The sequence below is a fragment of the Coregonus clupeaformis genome, unplaced genomic scaffold (assembly GCF_020615455.1).
Source record: "Coregonus clupeaformis isolate EN_2021a unplaced genomic scaffold, ASM2061545v1 scaf0232, whole genome shotgun sequence".
NCBI classification, from domain to species: Eukaryota; Metazoa; Chordata; class Actinopteri; order Salmoniformes; family Salmonidae; genus Coregonus; species Coregonus clupeaformis.
Window position 1 is genome coordinate 449353 of NW_025533687.1, and position 15648 is coordinate 465000.

At 44.2% G+C, this 15648-nt stretch overlaps 1 protein-coding gene across 6 annotated transcripts in view; it reads left to right on the plus strand.

The window, feature by feature from the left end:
* The window catches only part of LOC121563319 (dedicator of cytokinesis protein 1-like), a 236503-nt gene that overhangs the window by 186950 nt on the left and 33905 nt on the right, over positions 1–15648 (plus strand). For 4 of the 6 annotated variants that reach the window (XM_045214288.1, XM_045214290.1, XM_045214289.1 and 1 more), the window contains exons 23-26: positions 946–1054; positions 1587–1598; positions 7983–8053; positions 14537–14643. In XM_045214288.1, the coding sequence (XP_045070223.1) occupies positions 946–1054; positions 1587–1598; positions 7983–8053; positions 14537–14643 (299 nt within the window). The remainder of the gene's footprint in view (positions 1–945; positions 1055–1586; positions 1599–7982; positions 8054–14536; positions 14644–15648) is intronic. The other 2 variants (XM_045214291.1, XM_045214293.1) reach the window with 1 other exon arrangement.

Below are 15648 nucleotides of genomic sequence, written 5' to 3' on the forward strand. Positions count from 1 at the left end.
TACATTTCTGTGTGAGCTAACAGGTCTCTGATTACATTTCTGTGTGAGCTAACAGGTCTCTGATTACTTCTCTGTGTGAGCTAACAGGTCTCTGATTACATTTCTGTGTGAGCTAACAGGTCTCTGATTACATCTCTGTGTGAGCTAACAGGTCTCTGATTACATCTCTGTGTGAGCTAACAGGTCTCTGATTACATCTCTGTGTGAGCTAACAGGTCTCTGATTACATCTCTGTGTGAGCTAACAGGTCTCTGATTACTTCTCTGTGTGAGCTAACAGGTCTCTGATTACTTCTCTGTGTGAGCTAACAGGTCTCTGATTACATCTCTGTGTGAGCTAACAGGTCTCTGATTACATCTCTGTGTGAGCTAACAGGTCTCTGATTACATCTCTGTGTGAGCTAACAGGTCTCTGATTACATCTCTGTGTGAGCTAACAGGTCTCTGATTACATCTCTGTGTGAGCTAACAGGTCTCTGATTACATCTCTGTGTGAGCTAACAGGTCTCTGATTACATCTCTGTGTGAGCTAACAGGTCTCTGATTACATCTCTGTGTGAGCTAACAGGTCTCTGATTACATCTCTGTGTGAGCTAACAGGTCTCTGATTACTTCTCTGTGTGAGCTAACAGGTCTCTGATTACATCTCTGTGTGAGCTAACAGGTCTCTGATTACATCTCTGTGTGAGCTAACAGGTCTCTGTTTACTTCTCTGTGTGAGCTTACAGCAGGTCTGATCGTGTGTGGAGGGACTTTATGTTAGGTCATCTGTTAAAATTCCTCCTCTCCATCCCTCTCTCCTCTCCTCCCTCCCTCCCTCCGTCCCTCCCTCCGTCCCTCTCTCCTCTCCTCCCCCTCTCTCATCCCTCTCTCCATCCAACCCTCTTTCCTTCCTCTCTCTCCTCCCTCTCTCTCTCTCTCCATCCCTCTCTCCTCTCCTCCCCAGATTGTATGAGAACAAAGGAGAAGCAGACTTCATGGAGTCCTTGAGGAATCTCTTCACTTCCTTCAATGACATGATGAACATCAACTCTGAGAACACAGCCATGGTGAAGGTAGGACATCATTCATATAGTCTGTCTCTGCTTCAGAGTTATGCCTTTTGTGTTTCCATGGTATTCTATGCATTATGTCTCCCTGTGTACATCAGTCTCTAGTCCCCATCTAATTTCCACAATGTCTCCATATATATCATGATCCCTTAGGGGTAAAGGACAATGTATCTCTTATGGTTGGCTGTGTGTTGTTCCCCTCTTTATTCATTGTCTCTCTGAATAGATCTCTCCATGTTCCTTCCTCCCATCTGTGTTCAGATGTATTTCTTCTGCAACTGTTATCTCTGTCTGTGTTCTCTGTCTGACCTGGTCTGTTCTGTGTCCCGGCGCATCTCTCTCTCTCTCTCTCTCTCTGACCTGGCCTGTTCTGTCCCGGGGCATCTCTCTCTCTGACCTGGCCTGTTCTGTGTTCCGGGCCTCTCTCTCTCAATCGCTCTACTCTCTCTCTCGCCTGTTCTGTGTCCTGGGGCATTTCTCTCTCTATGACCTGGCCTGTTCTGTGTCCCGGGGCATCTCTGCATTCCTCCTCTAGCTCCTCCTCAAGGTATTTTCTGATCTCTCTCTCCCTCCCTCTCCCTCTCTCCATCTCTCTCTCTCTCCATCTGTCTTTCTCACTCTTGCCCTCTTTCACTCTCCTCTCTCTAAAACACGTGCAGCACCCCCCCCACACAAACACACACACACACACACACTCAGGGTCATCTAAAAGCCATATGAGAGGCCTCCAGTCAATAAGAAGCCAGTTGCTGTGTAGTTGGGTTAGATATGAACTCAATTAGAAATTGATCTTGGGAAACCGGGGTTAAGAGAGGGAGGGAGGGAGATGTTGGTTCCTAGTGGAGACCAGCCTGAGAGGCACCCCTCTAACACACACAGCATCCGGCTGAACATCTGGACACACACACACACACACACACACACACACACACACACACACACACCCCCAGCCCCCAGCCCCCAGGGGTCGTTGGTACAGGGCTGCTTGCCACACATCACAACACCACTAATATGGTTGTATATAGTACCGTGTCACGGCCCAACAGGTGTGACTGTATCACTTAAGGATACTGTAAGTAATACCTCCTTTAACTAGGCCTTTTGGAAGTCTTCTAACAGAGTTGAATTGTTGCCCCGTTGGAAGTGCTCCTTATAAACGGGTTGTTTTATCTTCAATAGCTGTGTCCCTAATGGCACCTTAGTTTCTGTTTCCTTATGGGCTCTGGTCAAAAGTAGGGCACTTATGTAGTGGGCTCCCGAGTGGCGCAGCGGTCTAAGGCACTGCATCTCAGTGCTTGAGGCGTCACTACAGACCCCCCTGGTTCGATTCCAGGCTGTATCACAACCGGCCGTGATTGGGAGTCCCATAGGGCAGCGCACAATTGGCCCAGCGTCGTCCGGGTTTGGCCGGTGTAGGCCGTCATTGTAAATAAGAATTTGTTCTTAACTGACTTACCTAGTTAAATAAAGGTTAAATAAAAATGTGGGACGCACCCAGTGTTCCAGCCTGCTCTGGTCTGGACTGGTCTCTGTTTCCGTCTGAGTGGCTGTTTGAGTAGTTGTCAACAAAGTGGTGAAAACAGGGCATGAGTCTCAAATGGCACCCTACTCCCTATATAGTACTCTACTTTTGAACTTAACTCTATGATCCCCTGTCAAAAGTAGTGCACTATATAGGGAATAGGGTGCCATTTTGGACGCGTCCAGGACACTAGGAAGAAAGGCTCAGAAACTGCCTGGTTATTAAAACCACACTGATTGGAGGAAGGGGAAATAACAGCTCCTCCCTGAACTACATCACTGATGGATGTAGTTCTTGTTATTCTGCAACATGGAGTTAGTGGCTTTAGTCGTCCCAACTGTGTGTCCTGGCAGGTGTCCAGATTAATGGTAGATGTACAGTAGGGTTGTGTTTGACACGTTTGGGTTTATAGTGGCCTATTAATAATTTACAGATCTATTTACCATGTGATAAATTGGGAAATATGTGGATGGAGTTACAGATGACTACCTGTATTAACAGATCATCCTTTAGCCTGAATACCACCCTACCTGTATTAACAGATCATCCCTTAGCCTGAATACCACCCTACCTGTATTAACAGATCATCCTTTAGCCTGAATACCACCCTACCTGTATTAACAGATCATCCTTTAGCCTGAATACCACCCTACCTGTATTAACAGATCATCACTTAGCCTGAATACCACCCTACCTGTATTAACAGATCATCCATTAGCCTGAATACCACCCTGCCTGTATTAACAGATCATCCTTTAGCCTGAATACCACCCTACCTGTATTAACAGATCATCCCTTAGCCTGAATACCAACCTACCTGTATTAACCGATCATCCCTTAGCCTGAATACCACCCTACCTGTATTAACAGATCATCCCTTAGCCTGAATACCACCCTACCTGTATTAACAGATCATCCCTTAGCCTGAATACCACCCTACCTGTATTAACAGATCATCACTTAGCCTGAATACCACCCTACCTGTATTAACAGATCATCCATTAGCCTGAATACCACCCTGCCTGTATTAACAGATCATCCCTTAGCCTGAATACCACCCTACCTGTATTAACAGATCATCCCTTAGCCTGAATACCACCCTGCCTGTATTAACAGATCATCCCTTAGCCTGAATACCACCCTACCTGTATTAACAGATCATCCCTTAGCCTGAATACCACCCTATCTGTATTAACAGATCATCCCTTAGCCTGAATACCACCCTACCTGTATTAACAGATCATCCCTTAGCCTGAATACCACCCTACCTGTATTAACAGATCATCCCTTAGCCTGAATACCACCCTACCTGTATTAACAGATCATCCCTTAGCCTGAATACCACCCTACCTGTATTAACAGATCATCCTTTAGCCTGAATACCACCCTACCTGTATTAACAGATCATCACTTAGCCTGAATACCACCCTACCTGTATTAACAGATCATCCATTAGCCTGAATACCACCCTGCCTGTATTAACAGATCATCCTTTAGCCTGAATACCACCCTACCTGTATTAACAGATCATCCCTTAGCCTGAATACCACCCTACCTGTATTAACAGATCATCCCTTAGCCTGAATACCACCCTACCTGTATTAACAGATCATCCTTTAGCCTGAATACCACCCTACCTGTATTAACAGATCATCACTTAGCCTGAATACCACCCTACCTGTATTAACAGATCATCCATTAGCCTGAATACCACCCTACCTGTATTAACAGATCATCCCTTAGCCTGAATACCACCCTACCTGTATTAACAGATCATCCCTTAGCCTGAATACCACCCTGCCTGTATTAACAGATCATCCCTTAGCCTGAATACCACCCTGCCTGTATTAACAGATCATCCCTTAGCCTGAATACCACCCTACCTGTATTAACAGATCATCCCTTAGCCTGAATACCACCCTACCTGTATTAACATATCATCCCTTAGCCTGAATACCACCCTACCTGTATTAACAGATCATCCCTTAGCCTGAATACCACCCTACCTGTATTAACATATCATCCCTTAGCCTGAATACCACCCTACCTGTATTAACAGATCATCTCTTAGCCTGAATACCACCCTACCTGTATTAACAGATCATCCCTTAGCCTGAATACCACCCTACCTACAGAGGACCGCATCATGCAACTTTAGTTGTGATAAAACCTTAGGCTATATGTTTAGATTTTTAATACATTCTAAGGCTGCAGCGCTCTGCTCTGTTTCTTGCTCAGGCTTCACACACTACATCAGTCTCTAATTCACAATTTGACAAGAACTTGATAATATTCTCACCCCATCAGACTATTCTTAATTTAATCTGGTCTTTACATATACAGTAGCCTACTAATTATGTGTGGAATTATTTTTTAATTTAGAATGCGCTGGATTAGTGAAATGGAAAGCTGGAGAAAGCTGGGATTTCTCTTTTTAAATATTGGCCAATCAAAACCGTTTTCACACGCAATTGTGCAATGACTGGGCTTATAAGAACACATTTGACTAGGCTCAGTAGGCTGTGGGCTCTCCAACCGTGTTCCAGGGGTCATTTCACTAGGCTCAGTAGGCTGTGGGCTCTCCAACCGTGTTCCAGGGGTCATTTCACTAGGCTCAGTAGGCTGTGGGCTCTCCAACCGTGTTCCAGGGGTCTTGGGCCTATAAGCTACACTTGGAGTCATTTGTCCTCTTTAGATGTGATACAGACCTTATCAAAACACATTAGGTCTATGGGTTAGGCTTCACGATGCGATGTGACTAGGATTTGAAAAAGTCGGGGGAAAAAATGCACACGCTGGGCGTCATTCACAACAGTGATAATATTCTACACCCCATCAGACTATTTATTCTCAATGTAATCTCGTCTTTACATACTGTATACTAAATAATGTACAGAATGTGTGAAGTTAGTTTTGATTTACAATGGGCCGTTATCATGCACCTGACAGAACAGGGGCATCGGGGAAAAAAACCCACATCATCCATATACACTTGAATAGCGAATGGAGGACGCTTTTCCCACTGTTCATTTTCATGCCAGCCAGGTAGGCTGTACTCCTGTTGTAGAGCGAAGCGATGTGCTAACTATTAGGAGAGTTGAGAAATAAATGTAGAAAGCTGATCCTCCTCTTTTTAATAGAGGCCATCAAAACTCTGTTTTCTCACACAGCCTCTAGAAATGCTGCACAGCATGAGCTCATAGGAACACTTATTACATTCCATGCATCAACCAGCTATGAGGAGCTTTGCTCTCGCTGCGCATCAGTTGATCCCATTCCGCTCAAACTCTGAATACCAGGGCTCTCATGAAGCGTTTGATTATATTTTCGATTGCATTTGCATTGATGTCAGAGTGATTAGAGGGACAGTAGAGCGCTGAGTACCAGGCAGTTAGCAAGTTTGGTAGGCTACTAATGACCAGCAGCAGCAGCATCAGAGCGCAGTTTTTGGAGAAGCCTAGATATCTTGACTCAACGGTCACGTGGAATTTAACAGCGGTCATGACTCATGACTGCCGGCGTGGCGGTAATACGGTCACCGTAACTAAGCCCTACTCTGATGCTCTGATGCTAATGTGGCTAATCAGTCCAGATGCTGGTTAAACAAACATGGCCGAACATACCAGATCAGCCAGTCAGTCACTGTAACTGACACATGCACACAGCATATGTTTTGCTATCCTTCTGGGGACCTAAAGTTGATTTCCATTCTATTTTCCTTAACCTTAACCCCTAACCCTAATTCTAACTCTAACATGAATTGTAAACCTAACCCTAAACCAAACCCCTCATCTTAAAATAGCCTTTGTCCTCGTGGGGACCTGGGAAATGTCCCCACCAGGGATCATTTTCCTTGTTTTACCATCCTTTGTGGGGACTTTTGGGGATTTCCACGAGGACAGTAATACACGCGGGCGCTTGATGAGCGCCACTAGCAATGTAAAGCTCATCGCAGCACATCTGTCTGTGGTAATGAAGCTGTAACGATCCTGTATAGACCAGATGGTCTGATGCCTCTGATGCCAATCACCCCAGATGCTGACTACACAAACAAGTAATCGTGGCCGACCAGGTCAGTCAGTTAGCCAGAGAAGGTGTCAGCCTAGCCAGGCACGCCACGGCGCTGGGGCAGTCCCTGGTAATCGCTCCCCGTCAGGCAGGCAGTCAGTCCAGACCAGTCCAGACCAGCTGGAGGAGGGGAGGTCTGGCTGGCGCTGGGCTGTTCGCTGGGTGGCCTCTAGTAATCACTCCCGATATTAACGGATGATCCTTTAATCAGCCTACTAACTCACTGTTCAGTGCTCCCTGATGACTTCATTACCGTCTTTGTTTGTCTGGAGTCTGGACGGTGGGACTTGTAGTGGTGGTCCCACAGGGGGAGCGGGAAGATCTGTTCAGTCGGGGGCTTCTCAAGATTGGAACACTACTCAGGCTGTGAGTCTCAAACGGCATGATATTCCCACCGATGGAGCTCTGGTCAAAAGTACTGCACTTTTATAGGAATAGGGTGCCATTTGGGACGTAGCCTCAGTCACTCACAACAGCTGCAAAATGAGGGTGCGTCCAAGATGGCACCACTCAGAACATCAGACTCAGGATATAAACAGGGTAGGAGTCAGGACTACCTGGGCAGAGGAGTCAGGACTACCTGGGCAGAGGAGTCAGGACTACCTGAGGAGAGGAGTCAGGACTACCTGGGCAGAGGAGTCAGGACTACCTGGGCAGAGGAGTCAGGACTACCTGGGCAGAGGAGTCAGGACTACCTGGGCAGAGGAGTCAGGACTACCTGGGCAGAGGAGTCAGGACTACCTGGGCAGAGGAGTCAGGACTACCCTGAGTCTGATGTCCTGAGTACATCAATCAGGAGAGGACAAGGCTGCTGGAATGTGTGCCTGTATCCAAAATGGCACCCTACTCCCTTATTGATTCTGACAGTGTAGTGACTCTGACAGTGTAGTGACTCTGACAGTGTAGTGACTCTGACAGTGTAGTGACTCTGACAGTGTAGTGACTCTGACAGTGTATTGCCTCTGACAGTGTATTGCCTCTGACAGTGTAGTGACTCTGACAGTGTAGTGCCTCTGACAGTGTAGAGACTCTGACAGTGTAGTGACTCTGACAGTGTAGTGACTCTGACAGTGTAGTGACTCTGACAGTGTAGTGACTCTGACAGTGTATGGACTATGACATCATCACTGCTATTGATTATTTGTTTATAGAGTCAAGGCTGGGCTATGAATCATGCTCTGTAATAATTGTCACGTAGAAACAAATCCAGTCATTCAAATTATTCTGATAGTCTAGCTAACATTTTGAACATTATAATGAGGGCCAGGTGTAACACAGTTGGTAGTCTAATATTCAAACCTTTAAGATCAGGGATAATCATAATCATTTTGTTTTATCCAGGGTGCAGCACTGAAGTACGTCCCCACCATCGTGAACGACGTCAAACTGGTCTTCGATCCTAAGGAGCTCAGGTATGTTTTCATCAGGAAAACAGCTATCTTGTGGTGAATATGTTTTAACACACAGTTAGGACTCCAAATGGGAGATCTGGTTATATACACCAACTATACTTGAATGCTTTCACACTGTACATAACACACTTCTACAATGCCATAACAAAGCTGAGATGTTCCTCCTATTCCCTCCACTGGCTGTGACTCCTGTTAGACTAATACTGTGGTGTCATTATCTATGACTCCTGTTAGACTAATACTGTGGTATCATTATATATGACTCCTGTTAGACTAATACTGTGGTGTCATTATCTATGACTCCTGTTAGACTAATACTGTGGTATCATTATCTATGACTCCTGTTAGACTAATAATGTGGTATCATTATATATGACTCCTGTTAGACTAATACTGTGGTATCATTATCTATGACTCCTGTTAGACTAATACTGTGGTATCATTATCTATGACTCCTGTCAGACTAATACTGTGGTATCATTATCTATGACTCCTGTTAGACTAATACTGTGGTATCATTATCTATGACTCCTGTTAGACTAATACTGTGGTATCATTATCTATGACTCCTGTTAGACTAATACTGTGGTATCATTATCTATGACTCCTGTTAGACTAATACTGCGGTATCATTATATATGACTCCTGTTAGACTAATACTGTGGTATCATTATCTATGACTCCTGTTAGACTAATACTGTGGTATCATTATCTATGACTCCTGTTAGACTAATACTGTGGTATCATTATATATGACTCCTGTTAGACTAATACTGTGGTATCATTATCTATGACTCCTGTTAGACTAATACTGTGGTATCATTATCTATGACTCCTGTTAGACTAATACTGTGGTATCATTATCTATGACTCCTGTTAGACTAATACTGTGGTATCATTATCTATGACTTTTGTTAGACTAATACTGTGGTATCATTATATATGACTCCAGTTAGACTAATACTGTGGTATCATTATCTATGACTCCTGTTAGACTAACACTGTGGTATCATTATATATGACTCCTGTCAGACTAATACTGTGGTATCATTATCTATGACTCCTGTTAGACTAATACTGTGGTATCATTATCTATGACTCCTGTTAGACTAATACTGTGGTATCATTATATATGACTCCTGTTAGACTAATACTGTGGTATCATTATCTATGACTCCTGTTAGACTAATACTGTGGTATCATTATCTATGACTCCTGTTAGACTAATACTGTGGTATCATTATCTATGACTCCTGTCAGACTAATACTGTGGTATCATTATCTATGACTCCTGTTAGACTAATACTGTGGTATCATTATCTATGACTCCTGTTAGACTAATACTGTAGTATCATTATCTATGACTCCTGTTAGACTAATACTGTGGTATCATTATTTATGACTCCTGTTAGACTAATACTGTGGTATCATTATCTATGACTCCTGTTAGACTAATACTGTGGTATCATTATCTATGACTCCTGTTAGACTAATACTGTGGTATCATTATCTATGACTCCTGTTAGACTAATACTGTAGTATCATTATCTATGACTCCTGTTAGACTAATACTGTGGTATCATTATCTATGACTCCTGTTAGACTAATACTGTGGTATCATTATCTATGACTCCTGTTAGACTAATACTGTGGTATCATTATCTATGACTCCTGTTAGACTAATACTGTAGTATCATTATCTATGACTCCTGTTAGACTAATACTGTGGTATCATTATCTATGACTCCTGTTAGACTAATACTGTGGTATCATTATCTATGACTCCTGTTAGACTAATACTGTGGTATCATTATCTATGACTCCTGTTAGACTAATACTGTGGTGTCATTATCTATGACTCCTGTTAGACTAATACTGTGGTATCATTATCTATGACTCCTGTTAGACTAATACTGTGGTATCATTATCTATGACTCCTGTTAGACTAATACTGTGGTATCATTATCTATGACTCCTGTTAGACTAATACTGTGGTGTCATTATCTATGACTCCTGTTAGACTAATACTGTGGTATCATTATCTATGACTCCTGTTAGACTAATACTGTGGTATCATTATCTATGACTCCTGTTAGACTAATACTGTGGTATCATTATCTATGACTCCTGTTAGACTAATACTGTGGTATCATTATCTATGACTCCTGTTAGACTAATACTGTGGTATCATTATCTATGACTCCTGTTAGACTAATACTGTGGTATCATTATCTATGACTCCTGTTAGACTAATACTGTGGTATCATTATCTATGACTCCTGTTAGACTAATACTGTGGTATCATTATATATGACTCCTGTTAGACTAATACTGTGGTATCATTATCTATGACTCCTGTTAGACTAATACTGTGGTATCATTATCTATGACTCCTGTTAGACTAATACTGTGGTATCATTATCTATGACTCCTGTTAGACTAATACTGTGGTATCATTATCTATGACTCCTGTTAGACTAATACTGTGGTATCATTATCTATGACTCCTGTTAGACTAATACTGTGGGATCATTATCTATGACTCCTGTTAGACCAATAGGATGCCAGAAGCTAAGAAAGAGGAGCAGAGTGAATCTGAAAAGCTGTCCGTTAAAGCCAATCTAAGAAATGAGGACATTTAATGATTTGACCAATGAAGCTAAAACAGTCTGACATGGAAGAGAGAGACTGAAGGGCATGCCTTGCTCAGTGGGTTTGTCTCGGAAGGAACCATCTCTTTGAAATGACATTTCATGTCTTAGATTGTCTCCCCTTTATTTTGGGCGATTACCTTTAACGGTTGGTTTGGATAAAGGACTGATTTGATATTGTGGCTCGTGCAGTGTGACTAGTCACTCGTCATTATAATAGAGCTACCTACCTTTAGGCTCTGTGCTACACACACACACACACACACACACACACACACACACACACACACACACACACACACACACACACACACACACACACACACACACACACACACACACACACACACACACACATCACACACACACACACACACACACACACATCACACACACACACACACACACACGCATCACACACACACACACACACACACACACACACACACACACACACACACACACACACACACACAAACACCCCAATTAACATTCACCAGCTGTACCAGCTATGGGTTGGTTAAATATAGTTATGGTTGCCCTGGAAACATATAACTGCTGCTTCAACAACATTGCAGTGGTTAATGTACCCTGTCGTCAATGTTAAATCATCGTATTATATTGATTTTAGTGATACAAAATAACATTTTAATTAGAAAAGCTTTTAAATGGTTAGTAGCACATCAAGCTTTTGGCAATAGATCACGAGGACACAACAGTTTTACAGACTGTAGCTAATCTAATATTAAAACAAAAGGCTCAGCTTTCGTTATATAGCCATGGATCTTGTTTGAAGCCGGACTATGCTGAAATATTCACTAGCGTCCTGTTCTACATTCATGAAGCTGAACTGTTCAACTGTTCATGCAGAATAAGTTCTAGCCTACATTGACAGAATATTAAATATGTTGTGCTGACATTATGTATGTGACATGCGGAACCAAACGGGCCCTGGTCAAAAGTACCACACTACATAGGGAATAGGAGTGCCAGTTGGGACGCATCCTGGCTGTGACCAGACATGTTAGCATTAGTGCACTGACTCTAGGACATTGTCCTTTCTAAACTCTGTGTAACTGAAAGGACAAGGCGTTTTCTACATAAAGCTGGATTTGAGTAGGGTCCCTCTGAAATGCTTTCTGCTTTTTTTTAAAGGGGATGTTTAGAGGAACGCATCACCGTGGTTATTGTGATATTGAAAAAGTTGATCTGGATGTTTAGCGTTCCATAGACGTCAATGTAAAGATAATGTGGATGTTGAAGATGAAGCAGATCCGTTATACAGTGGGGAAAAAAAGTATTTAGTCAGCCACCAATTGTGCAAGTTCTCCCACTTAAAAAGATGAGAGAGGCCTGTAATTTTCATCATAGGTAAACGTCAACTATGACAGACAAAATGAGAAAAAAAAATCCAGAAAATCACATTGTAGGATTTTTTATGAATGTATTGGCATATGATGGTGGAAAATAAGTATTTGGTCAATAACAAAAGTTTCTCAATACTTTGTTATATACCCTTTGTTGGCAATGACACAGGTCAAACGTTTTCTGTAAGTCTTCACAAGGTTTTCACACACTGTTGCTGGTATTTTGGCCCATTCCTCCATGCAGATCTCCTCTAGAGCAGTGATGTTTTGGGGCTGTCGCTGGGCAACACAGACTTTCAACTCCCTCCAAAGATTTTCTATGGGGTTGAGATCTGGAGACTGGCTAGGCCACTCCAGGACCTTGAAATGCTTCTTACGAAGCCACTCCTTCGTTGCCCGGGCGGTGTGTTTGGGATCATTGTCATGCTGAAAGACCCAGCCACGTTTCATCTTCAATGCCCTTGCTGATGGAAGGAGGGTTTCACTCAAAATCTCACGATACATGGCCCCATTCATTCTTTCCTTTACACGGATCAGTCGTCCTGGTCCCTTTGCAGAAAAACAGCCCCAAAGCATGATGTTTCCAACCCCATGCTTCACAGTAGGTATGGTGTTCTTTGGATGCAACTCAGCATTCTTTGTCCTCCAAACATGACGAGTTGAGTTTTTACCAAAAAGTTATATTTTGGTTTCATCTGACCATATGACATTCTCCCAATCCTCTTCTGGATCATCCAAATGCACTTCAGACGGGCCTGGACATGTACTGGCTTAAGCAGGGGGACACGTCTAGCACTGCAGGATTTGAGTCCCTGGCGGCGTAGTGTGTTACTGATGGTAGGCTTTGTTACTTTGGTCCCAGCTCTCTGCAGGTCATTCACTAGGTCCCCCCGTGTGGTTCTGGGATTTTTGCTCACCGTTCTTGTGATCATTTTGACCCCACGGGGTGAGATCTTGCGTGGAGCCCCAGATCGAGGGAGATTATCAGTGGTCTTGTATGTCTTCCATTTCCTAATAATTGCTCCCACAGTTGATTTCTTCAAACCAAGCTGCTTACCTATTGCAGATTCAGTCTTCCCAGCCTGGTGCAGGTCTACAATTTTGTTTTTGGTGTCCTTTGACAGCTCTTTGGTCTTGGCCATTGTGGAGTTTGGAGTGTGACTGTTTGAGGTTGTGGACAGGTGTCTTTTATACTGATAACAAGTTCAAACAGGTGCCATTAATACAGGTAACGAGTGGAGGACAGAGGAGCCTCTTAAAGAAGAAGTTACAGGTCTGTGAGAGCCAGAAATCTTGCTTGTTTGTAGGTGACCAAATACTTATTTTCCACCATAATTTGCAAATAAATTCATAAAAAATCCTACAATGGGATTTTCTGGATTTTTTTTTCTCAATTTGTCTGTCATAGTTGACGTGTACCTATGATGAAAATTACAGGCCTCTCTCATCTTTTTAAGTGGGAGAACTTGCACAATTGGTGGCTGACTAAATACTTTTTTTCCCCACTGTATATCTGGCCACCTCTCATCCCAGACAGACTGGGTTGGCACCATCTGACCACCTCTCTACCCAGACAGACTGGGTTGGCACTATCTGGCCACCTCTCTACCCAGACAGACTGGGTTGGCACTATCTGGCCACCTCTCTACCCAGACAGACTGGGTTGGCACTATCTGGGAGAATGGACTATGAGGATAGGTGCCAGAGATGTGTGAGGTCACCCATAGCAACATGTTGACAGAGGAGGGGTTCATCTCTATCCCCTGTCCCAGAGACACTCTAGCCTTCCAACTCCCAGGTATCCCCTCACCACCCCCTCCATCCATCACCTAAACACAGACTTCCATTGGTGGATGAAAGGTCTCTCTCCCCTCCTCTCCTCCCACCCTCCCATCCTCCACTCCTCTCCTCCCACCCTCCACTCCTCTCCTCCCCTCCTCCCACCCTCCACTCCTCTCCTCCCACCCTCCTTGCAGTAAACTGTTCACAGAGTTCATTATGCTGTTTGTCTTTGCAGTAAACTGTTCACAGAGTTCATTCTGCTGTTTGTCTTTGCAGTAAACTGTTCACAGAGTTCATTATGCTGTTTGTCTTTGCAGTAAACTGTTCACAGAGTTCATTATGTGTTTGTCTTTGCAGTAAACTGTTCACAGAGTTCATTCTGCTGTTTGTCTTTGCAGTAAACTGTTCACAGAGTTCATTATGCTGTTTGTCTTTGCAGTAAACTGTTCACATAGTTCATTATGCTGTTTGTCTTTGCAGTAAACTGTTCACAGAGTTCATTCTGCTGTTTGTCTTTGCAGTAAACTGTTCAGAGTTCATTCTGCTGTTTGTCTTTGCAGTAAACTGTTCACAGAGTTCATTCTGCTGTTTGTCTTTGCAGTAAACTGTTCACAGAGTTCATTCTGCTGTTTGTCTTTGCAGTAAACTGTTCACAGAGTTCATTCTGCTGTTTGTCTTTGCAGTAAACTGTTCACAGAGTTCATTCTGAAGGTTCCTCTGGGTCGTCTGGTCAAACAGAAGCTACACTGCCTCATCGACATCGTACACAGTGATCTCTTCACACAACATGGTAAGAACTACGCTACTCAGCACTATCTCTGCCAGCCCCACACACAGCTAGCCAAACAGCCCCAACACACATCTAGCCAAACAGCCCCAACACACATCTAGCCAAACAGCCCCAACACACATCTAGCCAAACAGCCCCAACACACATCTAGCCAAACAGCCCCAACACACATCTAGCCAAACAGCCCCACACACAGCTAGCCAAACAGCCCCAACACACATCTAGCCAAACAGCCCCACACACAGCTAGCCAAACAGCCCCAACACACATCTAGCCAAACAGCCCCACACACAGCTAGCCAAACAGCCCCACACACAGCTAGCCAAACAGCCCCACACACAGCTAGCCAAACAGCCCCACACACAGCTAGCCAAACAGCCCCAACACACAGCTAGCCAAACAGCCCCACACACAGCTAGCCAAACAGCCCCACACACAGCTAGCCAAACAGCCCCAACACACATCTAGCCAAACAGCCCCACACACAGCTAGCCAAACAGCCCCACACACAGCTAGCCAAACAGCCCCAACACACAGCTAGCCAAACAGCCCCAACACAGCTAGCCAAACAGCCCCACACACAGCTAGCCAAACAGCCCCACACACAGCTAGCCAAACAGCCCCACACACAGCTAGCCAAACAGCCCCAACACAGCTAGCCAAACAGCCCCACACACAGCTAGCCAAACAGCCCCAACACACAGCTAGCCAAACAGCCCCAACACAGCTAGCCAAACAGCCCCACACACAGCTAGCCAAACAGCCCAACACACAGCTAGCCAAACAGCCCCACACACAGCTAGCCAAACAGCCCCAACACACATCTAGCCAAACAGCCCCAACACACATCTAGCCAAACAGCCCCACACACAGCTAGCCAAACAGCCCCAACACACATCTAGCCAAACAGCCCCACACACAGCTAGCCAAACAGCCCCACACACAGCTAGCCAAACAGCCCCACACACAGCTAGCCAAACAGCCCCACACACAGCTAGCCAAACA